The following is a 21940-nucleotide window of genomic DNA, read 5'->3' as shown; positions in this document are numbered from 1 at the left end:
TGAGAGTTGGCAATACTGCCAAAGTGCTCTGAACTTAGGTTAAAGGTGATAACTGTCTACTTAGTCAAAAATGGTGAGGAAAGAGAGAGGCATACTCTAGCCTGCGAAAGACAGAAAAGACTTGGGGAAAAAAGAAGTCCATAATAATGCATTGCCGTGAGAATCAGCCACCTCCACCTCTCATGCTAACAAAGGTCCTTTGTTGTTACCATTCACTTCTTATGTCTACTATGGTATTTCACTAGAAAGATCCCCTATGTTCACAGTATTTTAGCTCACTGAGTAAGGGAGTAGGCTCATGCTTCCAAAGCAAATCTTGCCTTTTACCCGTATCTACGGATTAAAGGACTTCATTCTGACCAGAGTACAGCTGAGAAACATCCAGATACCAATACCTTCAGAGTAGTGGCAACTGAGAAGCAACACAAAAGAGATTCAAGGTCTTTAATATGAAAAATTTAGCTTAGCTATGCCAAAAAAAGGAATTGCAAGGAGTGCAGAAAGCAGAATCCAATAGCGATGTTTGCATCAAACGTGACAATCTTCCATGACTGAGTTGAGGAACAGTTGTTTTCCTTTCTTCTGCTATAAAACATGTCTTCCAATTGACTTCTTAAATATGCACAAAAATCTGGCTCTTAGAAAGAAGATGAATCCTTGGAATACAAACTACTATGATCTATCCTCAAGAAGGTAATTTTTCAGCAGAAAAGAGACTGCTACATGATCAGCCTAATTAGCCACCCAAGCAACTCATTACTCAAGCAGAAGCATTAGCTGCAGAAGACCAAATAAAATAGATGAGGTCCAACATAATAGATGAGGTCCTGAGAGTACAGAATGAAAATATGTTGTCAGAAGACTCCCTCAGTATCAGTGACAGATGCTCAAGTAGGCAATAATACAAAAAAAAAAAGCATGTCATTTATGAAAAGGGCAGCCACCTGCATAGGAAGTGTAGAATGCAAGCTCTGTGGGTGCCGATAGCTGGAGTAAGAAGGCAGTGTCTTTTACTGTCACATCTGTTGAAGCTTTTCTAGCAGAAATACCTGATACAGGTTACAATCTGTTCCTCCCTCAGAATGAGAACATAAAGGAGAAAAAAAATCTCCCCCTAATAATTTTCTTGCATCGTGTTTGTAATCAACTGCTCTGTGTAAGGGCAAACCAGAAAGGAAAACTGGGCTCTACTCATATTAGCAGCTGCTTCTTAATTGCTTACTAACATTCAATTCTGGCCTTCAAATCTCCAATATACTCAGGCTTCTTTTGAAAGCCTAACACTTTCCTTTTGTTATAAAGTAGAAGTTGTTGGCAGAATCTACATCCATATTTCATTGAGGGAATTTAGACAAAATACTTACCACATCCTGAACAAACAATAATATAGTCCATTCTTGAAGATTAGTCTGATTTCATCAGGCCAGCAGCTTTGGCAACCACTGCTTGTTTTATCTATAAAATCCTAATCCAGATAAATTTTTCCTATCTGCTAGTATAGTTACAGATTTTTTTATCCTGTCTTGCAGAAACTAAAATACCCTTATAACTGTAGACAAGCTCTCTATAACAATGCTACTGCTACTAGACAAAATTTCAAGTTCTTCTGAATATATTACAGAAATCTATACTATTGGCTATCACATTGTTACTCTATGGAAAAGAGACTGATTTGTTCATTTAAGAGTAGACTTAAACAAGTCCATTAGCAAAATGTAGTTTTCTCCATAACAGAGATACCTCACTATTGTAACAGCATTTAACAAATACTTAGTTACTGTGCTTGTACAAAGACAGCAGCACTATCTAAGCTTGCCTATGCTACTATTTGAAGAAAATTCATAAAATTAAATGTGTGTTTGTTGGTGGCCTTGGCCATGAGTAAAGGCTATTTGGAAATCACTAACTCCAGGTCACCTCTACCTTCTCTGCTTGCGCAGTCAATTGGGTAATAAAGCCTATACAGACAACTAAGGCAAACAGACCTTGCCAGGTTGACATGTTCTGACTTTTTATGGGTTCAGCTAAACTGCCACTTCAAAAGAGAAAGAAAGAGAAGACAAATAGTCTTCTCTTCCATATATTTTCTCTACACCAAAGCTACAGATTATATCCATCAATGCATCAACTTGGAGATCCATGGGACTGATACTGCAGTATCTGTCAAGGCCCTAGGAGCTAGAATTGGAGAAAGCAATAACATAGCCATTAAACTGATTTTTTATTGTTTCAAAGTTTTACTGCAATGGGGCCTGAAGATTGCAACTAGAACTAGGCAGCCACTATTTTTAGGAATTGCAGACACACTGAGAGACATGGCATCAGCCACAAAAAGCTTAGGATTTGAGCATTAAACCTGAAGTTAATTATTCTTACATATGCCTACAGGCAGGCCAACAGTCTCCAGGGAGTTGCTTAGGAAGACAGGCATTAAGCCTTGCAGGCTCAAGCCTTTGATACAGATAAAAGAGACTTCCTGTACACATGAGATGTTTAGCTGAGCAAATAGTTAAAAACTGCTGTGTGAAAGAGGTCAGTGCAGGCTAGAGGAGAAACATGGAGAATCAAAGTTCTTCCAAAATCTTTTCAAGGTTCTAGTTTTCTCACATTTATTTGCTGACATGGTGACCTACTCCACATCTTTATCATACGTGCAACCTAAGCTTTATTTCATTGTTTGGGCCATGAGATACTACAGCCCCCTAAAAAAACCCCCAGGCAGTACCGTATTCCAAGGCTGAGCCCTGCAACATAAGAATACAAAAAGCACTAGGTAAGTAAACCCATATATTGTTAAGACTCCTCTGGGGGGAGTGTCAAAGAATAGTCAGATTTAAATGTGAAACATCAAAACACTGGAGAACTCTGTGCAGCCTAGAATACACAATGACTAACCAAACTTTATTTGCTAATAAGCCAAGCAAAAAGAAATAATAATGATAAAACAAAATTCTTGCCATAGTGAAGCGTAGACTTCAGGAAGGAGAGCTGCCCTCATGAGAACTCCACAGGGCTGGAGTCCTTGGGCAGAAATTATCTGCCAGCACCATAAGCCTACTAGAAGGGATACAGGGAAGACACCAAAACTTTGATTGTATAATTTGTTTTGTTTGGGGCACATGCATTAAAACCAATTAAATAGAAGTAGGGCAAGTGCAATATTTGTAAGTGACATGGTGAGAAGATGAGACAATCCAAACTTGCTCAATGTACCCAGGTTAAGTGTTAGTTTAGTGTATCTTGGGGTCTTATGCTGAAGAAACCGGATGAAGAAAGGTATTGAAGGGAAGGGAAAACTTCAAGTCTGCCTTTTGTAACAGACTCTTGCAAACCACTACAATTGTAAGAACTGACATACTGCAGGCACTATGCTACTAACAGGAACGACCAGTAGAGACAACAACTTGTAGATAGTCAGGAATGAAGGAAAGCAGGTGTCAGAAGCTCAGCAGCCTGGAGTACCAACTTTGATCCAGCTAACAGCCTCCCACAGGACAGTGACTATTTCAGCTGGGATGTGTTACAGGTCCCCACTAAACAAGCATCCTCTCCTGCCTACATTTACTGAGTGTGGTTGTTCTACCTCCTAGGCCCAAATTGCCTCCAGGCTTGCCAGACTGACACATCCATCTGTCCCCTCTCCTCTGTTTATTTAGCTCCATTCATTTAAGTAATTGCTTTAGAGAGGAGTAATTATGGATCATGGAGACCCAGACAGAAACCTGGAAGCTGAACTGCACTACATTAAAAAAAAAACACACCAAAAAACCAACAAAAACCCCCTTTGAAATTAAATCCTTTTGTCAGCAAGTAAAAATGATTTTGCTAATATCAACACCTTAAATCATCACATTGCAAAGAATCTTTCATTTCCAATTTTCCCTTGTACATTAACCGCACCTGTCATACGGACAACGAGCAAGACAGAAATGTTCAGGGAATCTCCCTTAAGGCATATCCCTAATAACAGGGCTTAGTCCTCCATTAAGGGTTGTGACTGATGCCAGACCTATCTTTTAAGCCTAGCTGAAACCTAGAATATTTCCAGGCCTTTGAGTTTTATTTTTTATTCTACCAAGGTAGATTTTTAGCCTCTATCTTAACACCAGCTTGCAGTACAGTCAGGGCAGGAAGAGTTAGCTCTCTCCTTGCAAGCCAGTTGCACAAAGTTTATTTTTACCATTTTCAGAAAGAGCAGAGGGAAGCGCACCTTCAAAACAACTAAAATCAAGTTAGAGCAGCCACTCTCCCTTTCTGGGGATGAAAAGCTAAATGTTAAATATGCATCTATAACTCAGTGATACATCTGAACCTTCCCAGCGTTGGGATTTAAGATAGGATTCAGGTTCACTTTTTTTCCTCTGAGCAGATCCTTTTAAGGTCTAATTGTCTGTTCTCTCCAGATGAAGCATTCACTCCTTTCACACAGACCAAATCCCGGCTTACAATTTTTTGAGTGGTGACCAAGGTTACCAAGCAGCTCCAACTGTGTCTGTTTCCAGGAAAAATGGTGTTCAGGAAGACTCCTTAGAAAACCCAAATAATTATAAGACAGTAAGAGCAGGAGCTCTTTAGTGGAAAAACATTTTAACATAACCAGCTGCCTCATGCTCCCTCTTTTGCTTTCAATGATTCCTTTTAGACTACAGGATTTGAGGACTGCTATAGGAAGTAGCACTGCATTAAGAAAAATATGCAGGAATATAATTTTATAGTTAAAAGAGTTGAAAGCACACACATGATATATTCAAAACAAGAGAACCAATATAAAAAAAGTGATAAATAAAAAAGTGGAAACAAGTATTCACATGTATCAGGGCACTCATTCATGGACAAAAAGTGGTAGCACTAGTCCACATTCAGAGCCAAAGTCTTCTCCATTGAAAATTTCTCTATTTCTTTTAACAAGAACCAGCTTGCCAAGAGAAGAGGAATTCAAATGCAAGTAGAAATAAATACCTCATCTAAGTTCTTCTCTATTAACTGCAAACTTCCCAAAAAACTAGCACTTACATTTTCACATTCAGGCAGAGATTTTTATTTGTTAAATCTAATTTAAAATGGATTAAATAAATTGGCATGAAAGACTGTAAGGACATTTGCATTGTGAACATCTGATTAATGATGATTTAATTTAACTTGATTAGGAACAGTTGCAAGATAAACAGGAATGAATTCTGTTCACTGAAATGGAGCATTTGTCTGGGGTTTGTACAATGCAGGCACTAAAGTTCTGAGGCTTTCATTGGTCCAAAACACTAGACAGCTATTACCATGAAAAAGTTCATTAAAATTTAATTTGGAAATCAGAAAATTTATTTTGTCCTCAAAATGCAATCAATTGGTAATTTTTAAGATAGAGCTAGTAAACACTATGAATTCTATTTTTTTATTCTAGAATAGACAATCAAAATTTTTATATCAGCACCTAGTAAGACACTAAGAATTCCATGAAATAAACACCAGCTTTGCAGCCCTGTAGAAGTAAGTCCTTCAATTCAAACTTCAGCTAAAAACATCATATGGGAAAATTACTCCTGGGTATTCCCATTTGGGAATACTTGCTCATTAGTATTTAAATGGTCTAACATCTCACCAAATTAATTTGGACTGAGGTAGATTTATAAATGTAAAATAGTAGCTCTGTCATAATAAAAAAAAAAAAAAAATGATTTAGGGAGTTATTGCCACAGTTAGGAATGTCTCACTCAGTTCACCTTATTGCAGTTTGGAATAACATATCTATCTTCTCATACCCCAGAAAAAGAGCCCAAATATGTAGTTTGTAGATCACATACTTAACTCAAGAGCAGACAGCTCCCAGCAAACAGAAAAGAACTAGATACCCTCCCCACTTCTCAGTTTTAGATTAAAAAATTTTAAAACTTAGTTTCTCCCCTTTAACATCCAGATATGCTGCCAGAGAGCTCTTCAATTATGGTCAGAACAGGACCATTACTAAAGGAGAAGAGTTGCAAGTAAGAAGTGTAAGAAGGTGACTTCTGATCTGTAATCTGAGCTCTGTTAATCATCTCTTTGAAGTTCAGCAGACTTTTTTTGGAATGTCTGTAAAGAAAATATTGAAGATGTATAGTGAGGTACGTAATGTTTCCAGCTTTTAAATATGAAACATACAGCAGAATTTATTAATTATGACTGGACAGAGGCAAAGTAAATTGCTTTCCAAAAACTAAACCATCTTATTTTAACTTGTCTCAGTAGCAAAACCCCCCAAAATTTGATTTAATTAAAACAAATCTTACAGAAAGCCATCATAACAGTGAGAATTAAACAAAAAACAGAAGTTAGAGAAGTTGATTTTCAAGGTTGGTTCATTCCAGTAGTTCAACTATTGAAAAACATGATTTAATTTCACTTTGAAAATAACCTGAACTGAGTTTCCAGCTTTGTACAAGCTTCTAATTCTTGTTATGCTTTTCTCTACCAAAGAGTCCTATAATACTTTTTTGCCCTCTGTGAAGTAACTGCCCACTTTAAATCATCTCATCTCTCTGTTTTCCTCCTGATAAGCTACCTGTTTTGAGCTTTTTTAAGATAAGATATTTAATCGAGCATTTCCATTGATTTTTTTGGTCCCATCTCTAAAGTCTTAAGAAGCAGGACCAGCACCATAAACAGTATCAAACTCACCAATAACAACACAGGGATTAAAATAATCTCCCAGTGACAAAGTCAACTCTGTAAACCTCAAAGGGGTGTAAATAGTTGTGCTGCACTGTTTTCCAACTGTCACCCAACTTCTTTCCAGGGCCAGTGCTTTCCAGGCTATTAGTGTCTTTCACAGCTGGTTCCAGATTCATAACTTGACATTTGGCTGTATTAAGGATGCAATTGATCCGATTGCTACAGTTCACTAAATGTTCATCATAGTTGCCACTTCCTGTTGTTTATCATTGCACTAATCTTTGGGTTTTCAAAGCTTATTTTCAGATAATTGATAAGCAGCTAAGTAGTACCAGTCCTACTTTTAATCTCTTCAAGAACCCATTCCAACTATATCCATCCCATAGAAATACCACAAGCTTACTGCTTTTGGCATGCCATGAATTCAATATTTATTATTCCAAACTCTTGCTGCTCACTGTCTCATCATCTCAAACAGCACATGCCTATGCTGAGGCCTGTCAGGCTGAATCAGAATGAGCAAGGGGAAGGCACATCTCTGTTTATTCTCCCTGCACAGAATAGTATCATTTAAAGATCATAGGAGCTTTAGCTTAGTGCAAGCGCTAAGCAGGGAGCTAGTAATACCACCTCTGAGTGCTTGCTTGCTCTTCCTTGGTTCATTTAATATTGGATAGATTTTCACCAGAGTGAGAACAGCATGAGACAGCTGTTAATATATGCTAATTGTACAAGTGTGTCCAGTAGTCTGATTAAAACAGAATGTTTACAAATATCCCAATGTGCTGCTGAAAGACAGAGAACCCCAAAAACTAATGAGCCTGATTGTGTTTATCCAGAATAAATGATTACAAAGATGGGAGTAGTGTCCAAAACCCAAAAGCACAAGTATTCGGGTCCAGAGAGATTTTCTTAAGAGAAAACATTCAGTTTTGCATTATTTGGCTCTGAGTGATAAAGGATTTCTGGGAAAGACAAGCAGAGGTGAAGCCTGAGCCTTTCACAAACTGCCTACAAGAGCGACAGGATCATTAACTGTATTTCACAGAAGCTAAGAGGAATTCCCAAGAAGCTCAGCAGCCTTGCTGTGAGGGAAAGATCATCATCCTCTGCAAAGTTCCTTCTCCCTTGTTTCAGTCTCCCTTCTCCCTTGTAGCCAGTCTTAACTGTGTATCCACATAGGTCTGTAGTCAAAGAATTGTTTTGTGCCAAAAATGCCAAGATGTTAGCTACGTGAGTGAGAACTTAATGTTAATAAAAGGTATGATATAAAATCATGAGACAGAAGATTCTATAGGTTTTAAAGTACTGAGAAGCAGTGAAATATTTAAACACGAGCATTGATATATTTTCTTAGTGCTTGACAAAATAATGTCAACTACTGGGACCCCTAGTTATTCTCAGCTGCTACTGAACACAAAAATTTACCAACTATTTGAAACAAAGAGATTGGGATAACATGCAGTTGTGGTTTTTGGTATGACAGCAGGGAAAAAACCCAATTTAGTTAACCACTGTTCTTCATACATCAGTGTTTAATTAATAATGTTCTTCAGAAGTAATAAGCAATGTAACTTTACCTATAATCTGAACTGAAATATGCCCAAACCACAGACTGCCCAAGATTGGTATCACGATACTGACTCTGCCCTTGCATTTATATAGAGAAGTGTTAGTATATAAAATATACGCATAGTAATATATGCATTCCTTTCTGTTTAGGCTTAAATATTTGGCATGCAACACAACCACCACTTCATCACAACATAAATTGCGAAGAAAACAAGAAGTGTTGCCTATGGTCTTTTTAGCTTAAAACTTTAATTACGTAGCACGTGAAATGAATTATGATTAAAATCATGCAGATATTCAGATTACAAAACCAAATACTTCAAATACAATTGCACATTTAAAATTTACTCAGTCAAATATCTACTTTGAGGTAAAAATGTAAGATTAATCAAATATACTGAGCAATTATAAGCTTAGCATAAATAAATATTGATATTTTCAGAATAAAATAATCAGTGAAAACAGCATTTTTAACACATATATCGGTACAAGAGATACAGCCCATTTACCCTCCTTCAGAGTGTGATCCACTCATCTGATATAAAGCCACAAATACTATAAAACTGCATAATACTAAAGCACAGCAGCCAGTTTGCCCACAACATAAGATTCCTACCCGCATACTGCAGCGTAGGGCCAAGTTATTTGAAAAAATATATAATTTCAAATATTAAGGGGTTTAACTATACAGCTTCCAAACAAGTATAGTGAAAGCTGCACAACCAAATCCCCATTGAATATTACAAAATGCCTTTGGCCAAAAGTCCAAATATAAAGACCTGAAATCCAGGTCAAAAATACACGACCAATTAACATGTCTACTTTTGTGCATGCAAGTGACAGCATAAACAAGTTCTGTGTTTGTGCATCTTTGTGTCTTTTTGTTTGGGGTTATTTAAGTAACTGTTTATGTGAAGAATCATGTAGCTGCACAGGGTTCAACTGCATATTCAGATTCAAAGTGACCACAGGCCTACTTTCATGAAATCTAAATCACAGCATTTCTCCAGATGACAGTGGTCTCTCCCATTTCTCTAGCTTCAAGAAGAAAAAACTTCATACTTATTTTCACCACAAGTAGAACAACTGGAATACAAATGTCAACAACCTATTATAGTCTGTGATAGCTGAGATTTGCATCTCCTGAACTGATTCACTCATATGAGCAACAATACGGGGAAAATTACATAAAAACTAGAATATAAATATTATACTGCACCATGAAACACTACAAACAGAATATACAAAAATTGTATTAGGGCATTAATTATCTGTCAACCTATTAAACAGAACACCTTAATATTAATACAGCTTGGAAGGTAAACATAACCTACAGGCTAAGTTTTCAAATGGCTGTTTGTCAATGCAGCATAAAACATTTCCATAGTGCAAATCTTACCAACTGTATGAAAGATACTGTCCCCAAATGCTTCTCCCCTCACCCCTCTTAAAATAATGAAGAGTCATAAAGTCATACCTCATTTCACATTTAGTACAAGATGTGTTTGAAACAAACTAACATAGGGAAGCTTAATTTTAACACTGAAAAAAGGCTGAACAATGTTGAGAAATTCAAACAAAAAAGCAAGATATGCTATAGCTGGAAGACATGAAACCCAAAAATCTGATCCATGGAAGTGGGGTAATAAAAAGACACTGCTCCTTCCTTTTTTTCATCTGTTGGAAACATATTGTATGACAAGACAGCACAGTCCCTATTTCATACCAACAACTGTAAGATTACTTTAATTGCTGAAGAATCACAGTGTTAAGTATATCTGCTTCTTGTAGTGTCAGGCTTTCATCTGTAAGCTCTTTATTTGGAAAGGTAGTCACAAGAACAAAATCAGTTGTTGCAAATGCTGGACGGGACTGGATAATGAAATCTCGAATATCCTTAATCCTGTGGAAAGGATATGGACATGAAAACTGTGTATGATTCCATTTTGACATAAATCTCTGAACATTAAGATGATCAGAGAACACAAAACCTTCTAACAGACTAAACCATTTAATATGTCCTATTGATTTTACATTTCCATTTGATCCAGCTGACTAATGGTTGTAGCCTAGAATTTTTTCTTCTTACAGAAAAAAACCTGAAAAATTAAAATGAATATTGCTTGTTTTCTCAACGGAAATAAAATTTGTAACATAGAAGTATATTGCAAACTGATACTTAACACAGAAAGTCAAGTAATTTCAACACCAGCTCTCAAAAATTTCACTATTAATTAGTATATTGCAAAAAGCCTAAATTATTAATGGAAGGAAGAATCTTAAAATATATGGTGAAAGTGATAAGAAAGCAGAGGGGAGTTATTAATGCACTTCAACAAGAGGTTTCTCCTACTTTCACTTGGCACTGAACTTGTGAACAATAGTTCATAAAACAATCACATCAACAGTATAACAGGAATAATTTAGTTTTATAAGACATGGATGAAAAATGCATAAGATTTTAGAGATAAAAACCTGAAATTTGAGGTTTCTCTCCTAAGACAGTAAGCTGAGAATAAATCTTTAAAGATCTATTGTAACTGATTAAATAGGCAGATTTACTGTAGCCAAATAAGCAGGGACTTCAACTTTCTATCAGTCTTCAAGGCTTATGACACAAGCAATGTGCTTTAGTAGCTGATTTTGATCATACATATGGCAAGGATAACTAAACAGATTCACATCCAAGAGAAAGTTAATAATGATTAAAATAAGCTTCTGTCAACACATCCTTGGTTACAGATGTTACTGGGAACTTTACCACTTCTGCCCCTTCATGCAGACAGAAGAAAACCCATCATGGGTACAGAGGCTCTCAATAGGCCCTACTGTTTATCTAAGTCACTTCTCCAGCAGGTGCTGTGAAGAAAGGATCTGGCCTGTACTATCAGTGTACATTATCAGGTCTGCTAAAATATGAAAAATTATTGCTGTATCTTCCTTCCTATTGGCACCTCAGCTAAAATTGCCTCATTGTGGTCTGTGTATGTTGTCAGGTGAAGAAAGCTGCACATTGGCTCTGCCCTTATTCTGAGCCAGAAGGAAAAAAAGGAAACAGGTGAACTCACCATATAACAATATTAACATGGAACTGGGTCCATGCTAAGACTACCTCCAAGGCAGGATTCAGGCTCAGTTTCAGCTGTGTTCTAACACTATGGTGCAGATTCCAGATCAGGGCTGGCTTGAACCATGCTTGCTGTGAAGCATAGGTGGAACTACTGCCCAAATCTCTGCCCTCTGCCCAAAGTTCTCTCAGCCACATAGTGCAAAGCAGAGCTTTGCAGAACCTTGCACTAACACAACCTCTTAGGCAAATAAATGGGGTTGGCCAAGACCATTTGTGGCAATGCCCCAACAATGTCAATAAAACTAATGGCAAGCTCTAATCAGCAAACTACTAACAGATCTAAAAAAATAGACACCTTGCAATAAAGTGCCTTCACAGTGTCATCCAAGTCAGCCACATGCTCCTCCCAAGAAGGGCCCAGGGTTGGGATGACTACATAGCAAGGTTGTCCAGATTTCAGTCACCCTAAGAACAGTTATGGCTGTTACTGTATCTTTACAAATCACAGGACATAATCGGTCATAAAAGTTTGTGACTTCACAGTTATCAAATATCTTGTGTTTCCATGAACAGAATTTTCCTTTGACAGTCAATTTATCAGTACATCTGTGTTATGAAAATGACACTGAGCTATATATTTCAGTTGAGCTGTATTTTCCCCTTTTTCATCTCTTGCTGATACTCGTTTAGTGACAAAACACAAACTTATTGAAAGTTATGGTTACCTGCATTGATGCAGAATCAATTTACCTGTGTGTTTGATTAAATCTTTGTATTAATCGGCTTCCATCTGCTAATCTAATTTGAATTTTAGTTGCTGGCATGGAATCATCGATCAAAACAGGTGCAGTGAGAATGGATTTCTCCTCCTCCTCTGGTGAAGAAGGTGTGCTGACTATTTCAGGTGTAAGGCTAAAGGATTGAAAAAAAAACCAAACCAGATGTTACTAATGGAGTCAAACCAGAACTGAGCGATGTTTCAGTTGTCTTTTTCACTGAATGACTACCATATATAGCTAGTACAAATGAGCAACGAAAATCCTCTCAAAGTTATCTGAACTAAGTATAAACACAGGTTTTCTAACAGACACACAAATAATCCTTTAGTTTCTTCTCAATGATTGCAATATTTCATATTTATTTCTCTCATAACTGCACATATCATTACATTTGCATGATTTTAAATAGGTAATCAAGTACAAACAGAACTATCTTTGTTTATGCTTACAGAGCATGAAATGACAGTCTTTGATACTAAGATTTAGATATCATACCTCCTGGACTATATAAAAAAATAATCATGCACAACTATAGTGCACTAAACTGACCCAAACTGCTTTAGTAATTGCTTTCAGAAGTACTACTTTATGATTCTGGGCATCCCCCACCCTTTTAGAGCATAAATTATATTAACAGGTAATTGGTATCATCACATAGTAAGCATGGAATTTTTTACATTTAGTATAAAAATAATATAAATCTGATAGGAGATAATAATTTGGCTGCTCCTTTCATTGCTTACATACCTGAAACTTCATAAGCTACCAAACCAAACAAATACACTACACAACAGGTATGCACATTTTCTTATATACAGAACCTCCTCTCTTCCCCACCTCTTCTCTTTAATAATCTGAGCAAGTGCTCAGGTGAAGAAGTTATTATATACAATTGTTCCCTATGTCACCCCTACCAGAGCTTACCACCTTCTCAGTTTTACTGAGCACACTTCCTCATTTTTAAAAAGATGAAATACAGATTAGAAACAGTTAAGAATCATTTATTGAATTAAATTACTTGCAGAAGCATACCAGCAATACTTCTGGCAACCAAAAATATTACATGAATAAATGCAAACATGAACAGAAACCTAGAAGTATTTACAATTCAACAGCTAATATCAAGTCAGCCGAAAAAGATGCTATAAGCCTATAATTGTTATGTGAAAAAGTTGATGATTGGCAGAGTTGAGGTCACAATACTGTTAACTCTTACTGACCAACTTAAGGTGAACAGAGATTATGCACTTTTGGACAAAGCAGTCTGAGATGTTCAGTCACAGGAATGAATTTTGGCACATTATGCATCAGTTCAATTGAATTCTACACTAACAGTATCAGCCTACCCTTGCACCAGGACAGCAAATGAAACAGAACCAGGTGTAAAGTTTCTGAAATCACTATATTTCTTTTTTAATTTTTTTTAATACATATATGAACTTTATATTGTAGTTGGAGATGACACTAGAATTGAAGGAAGTGAGGGCTTCCAATCAGAGGTTAAAAGTTGAGCCTCTCCTCTCCCACAATCCAGGCTTTGCAGTATTATTTCATCTAGGGGAGCATGTGGAATTTCTCTGGTGGTTTGCTTTTAAAAAACAGCTCCTACTATAGATTTTTGCAGCATCATTTGAAGTTTTAATCAAATCCTAGTAGAAGTTAAGAGATTTTGATACAACTTATTGCTCATTTATTTTGATCAAACTAAAAAAGTTAGTTTATCAAATTATTTCTCTTTCTTAAAGCTAACAGACTTGCCTTGTATAACTTACAATGAGTGACTGTTAACAAGGCTGTATTTCAGGACAGTATTTCTGCTGCTTCATTCCAGAAGAAATATATGGGAGTTACCCCCATACAAAAATACTTCCCATCCGCATTAAGTCAGGCATCAGCCATATTGCTGCAATAGCATCTCCTGTTCCCTTTGTGATGATCTCAGCAATAAAAGACAACATGTACTGCAGCTAAGCCAGAGCAGACTGTATCCTTACTGGCCAATACCACATTATAACCAAGTTCTGTCTGTTCCTCGCTAAACGAGGAACAATTTATTTGGGTCTGCTTCCTCTATCCAGAGATTTTCTCATGAAGTTTGTAAAGTATTAATCACCTTTTGGCCTCCTTTGCTCCCGTTTTAAACACAGCTGAATTAAAAAAAAATTATAGGCAAAATTATGTGCAAGAACAGGCAGAGAAATCTCATAGTCACAACAAAGCACAAAGCAGCTAGCAAATCTATGAGCAGTTTCAACAGAGGACTAAGACTTAACTTTTTTTAAGATTATATATAAACTTTCATGATTACTGGTGACTCTGAAATCAGGGGTGAGACTTGTGGCACAGAATAAGTTTATCTTGCTTTTGTCATCAGATTAGTTTCTCCAACAGTCTCTTAATTGATTAAATCCAGCTTTTGAAATAGATATAAACACAGAACAGAAAACCTAGCGTTTTTTACTGTATTGGACTTGCATGGCAAGGTTTTGGCAGTGGCAGGGGGGGCTACAGGGGTAACTTCTGTGAGAAGCTGCTAGGAGCTTCCCCTATGTCCGACAGAGCAAATGACAGTCAGCTCCAAGACAGACCCGTTGTTGGCCAAGGCCGAGCCCATCAGCGATAGCGACAGCCTCTGGGCTAACATATTTAAGAAGGAGGGAAAAAAGTTGCTGTGCAAGAGAAACTGCAGCCAGAGAGAGGAGTGAGAACATGTGAGAGCAACAACCCTGCAGACCCCAAGATCAGTGAAGGAGGGGGAGGAGATGCTCCAGGCGCCGGAGCAGAGATTCCCCTGCAGCCCATGGGGAAGACCATGGTGAGGCAGGTTGTCCCGCTGCAGCCCACGGAAGTCCACGGTGGAGCAGATATCCATCTGCAGCCCATGGAGGACTCCACAACGGAGCAGGCTCCTGGCAGGACCTGCGGACCCATGAAGAGAGGAGCCCACACTGGAGCAGGTTTTCTGGCAGGACTCATGATCCTGTGGGGGACCCACGCTGGAGCAGTCTGCGCCTGAAGGACTGCAACCTGTGGAAGGGACCCAACGCTGGAGCAGTTCGTGAAGAACTGCAGCCCGTGGGAAGGACCCACATTGGAGAAGTTCATGGAGGACTGTCTCCTGTGGGAGGGACCCCACGCTGGAGCAGGGGAAGAGTGTGAGGAGTCCTGCCCCTGAGGAGGAAGGAGCAGCAGAGACAACATGTGATGAACGGACTGTAACCCCCATTCCCTGTCCCCCTGTGCCACGGGGTGGCGGGGGATAGGTAGAGAATTGGGGAGTGAAGCTGTGCCCAGGAAGAAGGGAGAGGTGGGGGGAAGGTGTTTTAAGATTTGGTTTTATTTCTCATTATCCTACCCTGGTTTGATTGGCAATAAATTAAGTTAATTTTCCCCAAGCTGAGTCTGTTTTGCCTGTGATGGTAATTGGTTGAGTGATCTCTCCCTGTCCTTATCTCAACCCATGAGTCTTTTGTTATATTTTTCTCTCCCCTGCCCAGTTGAGGAGGGGGAATGATAGAGCGGCTGTGTGGTGCTTAGTTGCTGGCTGGGGTTAAACCATGACATTTACCTTCCAAGTTTTTGCCCTTCACCACTGAAAGCTTTGAATCGCAGTCTAGGCTTCACATATTCCTGTTCTTGGTGGTCTTCCATATCCAAATTAACCTGCCCACCATGAACAAGTCGCTGCAGTTCCACAGGAATTTCCCTTAATTACAAAAAGAAAAGTTTCCCAATTACATTCTGAACTGCAATACAAAATTACACAAAAACCTTACACAGTACAATATGAGTTGATACTATTAGTATGTTTACTTTAACAGTCATAGACATCCAATTGTTTTATGAACTGATTTCATCCTAAAGAAAGAAAAAAAACCAGTGAGCTGACAGTCAAAACCTAAAACATACTGATAGTCAAAACCTAGAATGAGCTAACAAAACATGTGAAACTAAAAGCTGCCTGTAACAAGTAACATTCGGAGTTAAACCACCAAAAGGAACCAAAAATTTTTAAATGCCCTATGCATGATGACAAATACAGAATATATTTTATAGGTGCAGGCAGAGGAGAAGCCTGGAGCTTTTAATCATTATAAACATGCGGAGAAAGCATTTTTCTTCACTTCACTTGAAAGACATACCTCAAAAAAGTTGCCATTCTAACTTACCCTCTTTTAACAGACTCAAGAAACTGAGCATTTGTTGGGTCTGAATAGGATCTCAACTCCCCATCATCTAAACTGAAGCCATTCCTCCACAGTTTCAGCAAAATTTGAACCTATGAAGTAAAAACAGCAAAATAAAAAACAAGTGAAGATAGACAAATAAGGTATTTCAATTTCATACAGATTAGTTACACAATTTTTGATCTATACTTAAAAGAGTTTGTACCAGACCACAAACAAGAATGCAAATGACAAGAGCACTGCACTCTAATTATCATTGTTAGAATCCTTTAAAAAAAGCAAACAATAGTTATAGACTACTATCTACTTCAAGACCACTTTTACACTTGGGGAAAAAGAATCTCTTAAACTGCTATCCATGACATAACAGATAATACAGTGACTGTGTAGTGATCTTCACAGTGTTCCAATTACTTTCAAAACCAGTAAACATTTATTGTTGATAAATTAAGAAATAAATCTATAAAATTACAAATTACTGCTGATACATCAGTTACAGTGAAAACTACTCTTTCCTCAAATTATTACATACTGTGCTCCAGTAAAGTTAATACTAGCTCCATTCAGTTCAAATGCTGAGAATCCTGGAAACTAGCCTCCTTCGCTCCTTTCTTATTTTGCTGCGTGCCTGTACGTTCAGCCAGAGCCTTTCACCTTCAGAGCCTGCACCTCTCTTCCCTGCAACTGCCTTGCAGTCCAGCACAACCAGGCTTCCCTAGCCAGTAAAACTGGCCTTCCCTTAGAAAACTATCCCTTCCCCCAGTCATGGTAACCCCACTGCAACAGGCTTCTGGCTCAGTACAACTGGCTGTTACTTAGAGGGTAGAAGGATTACTTAAGAGGGTAGAAGGTAGCAGCTCCTGGTGTGATGTGATAGCACCCCCCAGCCTGAACCACATCCTTTGGCCTCACTCATTTCTCGGTTTTATTTTAGATAAGCTTAACATTTGCTCTAGCCATTCACACAAGTGGCAAAGTGTAGAGAACTTTCTTTTTCCTCGGCCTCTCCCTCACTTCCTGCTTTTTAAGTGAGAGGAAAGAAAGGCCAGACAATTTTCAAAAGGCCTCTAACCTGCTGCTTCACCATTCCTAGAATATACCCATGCCCTCCAGTTTGAGACTGGCTACTTTGCAAGCCACAACAAGAAACAATTCCTAACCTAAGAGGATTAAAATGTTAGCATAGCTAAGAGAATGCAGAACAACAGCTGGAGGAAAGTAACTGAAAGGAATGTCTGCTAAGAATTTAAAACTAATTTACATCAGAAAATTCCATAATGGAGGCCTTAGGGGTACGCAACGAACGTCTGTCCTCTGTGGACACTTTTACTTTAACAATTTCTACTTAACACATACCTAATATTTAGATATTAGTTTTTCCTCATAGACATCGTTACAGTAATACTGGCATTTCAAGCTGTAAACATGATTAAGCAGGTATCTCTTGGAGATTCTGTTTCCTGCTATTCAGAATTTTACTTACATCCTGATTTTCTCCATATATATATTCAGAGTGCTTTTGTGATGAGTCACCCAATCTATATCCACCACCAGAAAATGACTGGAAAAAAATACATAGACAAGCTTATTGAAATAAATATCTGAAACAGTTTATTAAAATTCTTACCTAGGTGCAAATAAAAGCATCAGCAAGCTTGCTTCTGTGATAAAAAGCAAATTCACTGTTCTAACTTGTATATTTTCTAAGTGGAAAATTATACCTAGTAACCATAATCAGGCTAAGCAGGTCTTAAGTGATGCATTTCAGTTTCTAATCTGTACACTTTTTCAAACATTAGAATCATAGAACAGTTTGGGTTGGAAGGGACCTTTCAAGGTCAACTAGTCCAACCCCCCCTGCAATGAGCAGGGACATCTTCAACTAGAACAAGTTGATCAGGACCCTGTACAACCTGACCTTGAATGTTTCCAAGGATGGGGCATCTACCACCTCTCTGGGCAACCCGTTCCACTGTTTCACCACCCTCATCATAAAAAATGTCTTCCTTATATGTAGTTTGAATCTACCCTCTTTTACTTTAAACCCACTACCCCTTGTCCCATCACTACAGGCCCTGCTTAAAAGTTTGTCCCCATCTTCCTTATGAGCCACCTTTAAGTACTGAGAGGCTGCAGTAAGGTCTACCCGGAGCCTCCTCTTCTCCAGGCTGAACAACCCCAACTCTCTCAGCCCGCCCTCACAGGAGAGGTGTTCCATTCCTCTGATCATTTTTGAGGACCTCCTCTGGACCCGCTCCAACAGGTCCATGTCTTTCCTGTGCTGAGGACTCCAGAGCTGGACACAGCACTCCAGGTGGGGTCTCACCAGAGCAGAGTAGAGGGGCAGAATCACCTCCCTCGATCTGCTGGCCACGTTTCTTTTGATACAGCCCAGGATACGGTTGGCTTGCTGGGCTGTGAGTGCACCTTGTTGGCTCATGTCCAGTTCTGCATCCACCATTACCCCCAAGTCCCTCTCCACAGGGCCGCTCTCAATCCCTGCATCCCCCAGCCTGTATTGATACCGGGGGTTGCCCTGACCCATGTGCAGGACCTTGCACTTGGCCTTGCTGAACCTCATGAGATTCACACGGGCCCAATTCCTCAGCTTGTCCAGGTCCCTCTGGATGGCATCCCGACCATCAGGCATGTCAACCATACCACTCAGCTTGGTGTCATCTGCAAACTTGCTGAGGGTGCACTCGATCCCACTGTCTATGTCATTGATGAAGATATTAAACAGTACTGGTCCCAGTATGGACCCCTGAGGGACACCTCTTGTCACAGATCTCCATTGATACATTGAGCCTTTGACCACTACCCTCCAGTAGTAATTCAGCGGGTAAGAGATTTTGGGGATGCAACTGCAGGTTTGTTTTTTTGGGTTTTTTTAATAAATTTTAATTAAAAATAAAGCAAGCAATTCCATTTCAGGTTGAATTCTAATGACTTCCCCTGAAATTGTGTGGCTCCTCCCCACTTTATTTTCTAGAGCAAACTGTCTGAGCACAGATAACACACAACAGTGTTGATCAAATCCTCTGTTATTCGCAAACCACAAAAAGGTGTATTCACTCTCATGTGGTTATATAAGTTTCAGAGAGACTAATGTAAATAGAGATCAAAGTATCGTTTAACTTTTACCTTAGCTTTACTTAAGTCACCAGATGCTCTTGAGGCTTCATCTAACGGGACAGCTCCATGTTCTTTTGCTTCCTTGAAGAGTTCAGCAACAATTTTACTTGGATTATTAGAAGCCCCAGAAATCTGTAATCCTCTGTATTCTGAGTCACCTGAATAAAATCTTTAGAATAGTAATGTTCATAAGCAACAATGCTTTAAATGACAATTATCATTTTCCTCTTCTCATCAAAAGAAAAAATATTAACAAATAAAGAGCCAAGTTTGGCACAAGACCTCTTCATTCAGATCACAGAAATGTTCCACTTGGTTCTGACCTTCCCAGCAATCCAAGCAACACTACTCCAAAGACATTTCACTAACAAAACTACCAAGATGCCTTCTGGAACAGACCCCAGAGGTTAGGTGCCAAGGTCATATGTTTAAGTGAACACAGTCCTGATGCAGCCATGGCTTTGTATACCTCATCTTATGTGGATGCCACCTGCTCCCAGAAAGACCAAGTTCCTCGGGGTGTGCCATGCATGGGATCGTGCCTGGGCTGGTTAGAATACAGATTCACAACTAACACCGCCTTGGCAGAACAAGTGTAAAACTGTTGTTGGAAAACCTGAACAGTGCCACCATTTGATCTTTTAATTTACAGAAGTAGTGTACTTCCATTCCTGCCAATATCAGAAATGGAAAGTTTTTAATAAATTTAATTAATGTTTCAAGGCATTTTAAAATCTGCAGAAACTGCTGTGAAAACTAATTTGTGTTCTTTTTCTTCAACACAGCCCCGTTTCTAGCTCTTGAAGATGAAAGGTTAAACCACAAATAATTCTGCTGAAAACTGTATCTGATTATGAAAATCAAAATATTTCTTGAGGATTATCTTGAGAAAGGTGCTATAAATCTCTAAACACCAACAGAATAGATCCTGTAAAAAAATCTGTATATAAATACAAAACCTGGCAAACCTGAGTATTTTGTCCTTGATTACAAGAAGCATTAAAAACTGATAAAATAAGTGCTTTCTACTTTCCTGAACTTTTTCACTTAACCACTTGGGGCAAGGCAAATCAATTAATCCACATGAAACTGTCTATCAGGTGAATGACTTCAAAATGCTGTTGATCTTACCATATATTACAATTACTCCAAAACAGTAGTGGGTATGAAGGTGCTGTACAATCATACTGCTTTTATGATGTCACATAACTGTAAATCCCTTAGTATCATCTCTCCTTTGTATGTAAATCTGTATTTATTAACCCACTTGCCATTTATATGGAAAAATCTTTAATTATTAGATTTAAAAGAATGATAGTGGTAAGGAGATAAAACAAGAATTCTCATAAGAATTAGTATTCAAGAAAGAAAGGAAGTACTCAAATATTTGAGTAATGGATACACAGAACAATTCAGGATATTTGAGAAAAGTCAAAAAAGCTTTTGAGTCCAAACATAAGTTACAACCTTTACATTCATACAGTTACATGTTAAGGCATCTACAGGTCCTAGATCACTACAGCCAGATTCCACTAAATATAGTTTTAGTACAGCAGTGTACATCTAACACTATAACAAGTCACATAGCGTCTCTGTAGTTACTTGCTCTTTGCAGGATAGACTTAGCTCACAGGCATTTTGAAAAACAGGGGAGAGCAAAGTGTGAACGTCACAAAAAACCCAGTTACTTTCACAATTGTTAAATGATTTGTTTGTTTGTTTTAAAAATACCTTTGGTTTTCTTTGTCATCGCTCATGCTTCTCTCTGGTTTTCTCAACCTTCTAAGAGAATCAATTTTAAGACTGCCAAGAGAATAAAAGAAAACGTTTGAAGATGACTGGTACATACACTTCACTAAATACTTTATATCTAACTTCTGAAACTACTTCTTTTTCAAAAACTAAGGATATCAAGCTGTTGGGGTTTTTTTGTTCTCACCATACTTTTTTTTTGCCAAAGTACATAGCCATGTATGCTTCTCAGTGAATAAGCAGAAAAGGGCACATGTATGGCAGAGTCATTTTGCAGTAGCAGTTGGACTAGATGATCATTGTAGGTCCCTTCCGACTGAACTATTCTATTCTAGCATAGGTTATGCAGAATTCTGCTTAATGCCACTGGTGGTCCCACAGATAACACAGCTAATATGCAAGCTTAACAGCTGTTTCAGAATCCAGCTTACCAGACTTAATTACACTTCAAATTCTTTCCACATTTTAGCTGGTTTTGTCAAAAGGTAAGTTCCCTAGTGAAGTCAACATTGGCTTTCCTTGATGCCCTGGAGTCCCTGTCTACGAGGACCCTAAAAACTAAATAGCAGTAGTTCTCAGTTCTATTTTACATAATTTTAAGTATATGTTGAATGACAATGTTGCAAAGACTTTCAAAGTATTATTAAAATGCAGAATCAGATTCTGTTTTACAATAGGGACAGATCAATAAGCTACCTCAAGACAAGCTAGTGTTGTTAGCTTGCAAAATGCCACAAAAAGCTGTACAGATGTATACTCTTATCCTGTAATACTTGATGATAAAATTCATTAATGCAAGA

The 21940-nt window shown here is 38.2% G+C and overlaps 1 protein-coding gene across 3 annotated transcripts in view; it reads right to left on the bottom strand.

Annotated features, from left to right (window-relative positions):
* UBXN2B (UBX domain protein 2B) overlaps nucleotides 1-21940 on the bottom strand; it is a 39940-nt gene that overhangs the window by 11161 nt on the left and 6839 nt on the right. The window contains exons 3-9 of one of the 3 annotated variants that reach the window (XM_069779378.1): nucleotides 21120-21191; nucleotides 19398-19557; nucleotides 17737-17814; nucleotides 16236-16345; nucleotides 15635-15772; nucleotides 12038-12199; nucleotides 8447-10120 (exon numbers count right to left, since the gene is read on the bottom strand). In XM_069779378.1, coding sequence (XP_069635479.1) covers nucleotides 9958-10120; nucleotides 12038-12199; nucleotides 15635-15772; nucleotides 16236-16345; nucleotides 17737-17814; nucleotides 19398-19557; nucleotides 21120-21191 — 883 coding nt within the window. In that variant the 3' untranslated portion in view covers nucleotides 8447-9957. Of the gene's footprint in view, nucleotides 1-8446; nucleotides 10121-12037; nucleotides 12200-15634; nucleotides 15773-16235; nucleotides 16346-17736; nucleotides 17815-19397; nucleotides 19558-21119; nucleotides 21192-21940 lie in introns of those variants that run through there. The other 2 variants (XM_069779380.1, XM_069779379.1) reach the window with 2 other exon arrangements.

This window comes from Haliaeetus albicilla, chromosome 3 (assembly GCF_947461875.1).
Source record: "Haliaeetus albicilla chromosome 3, bHalAlb1.1, whole genome shotgun sequence".
NCBI lineage: Eukaryota > Metazoa > Chordata > Aves > Accipitriformes > Accipitridae > Haliaeetus > Haliaeetus albicilla.
This window is presented reverse-complemented; position numbering and strand designations above follow the sequence as displayed.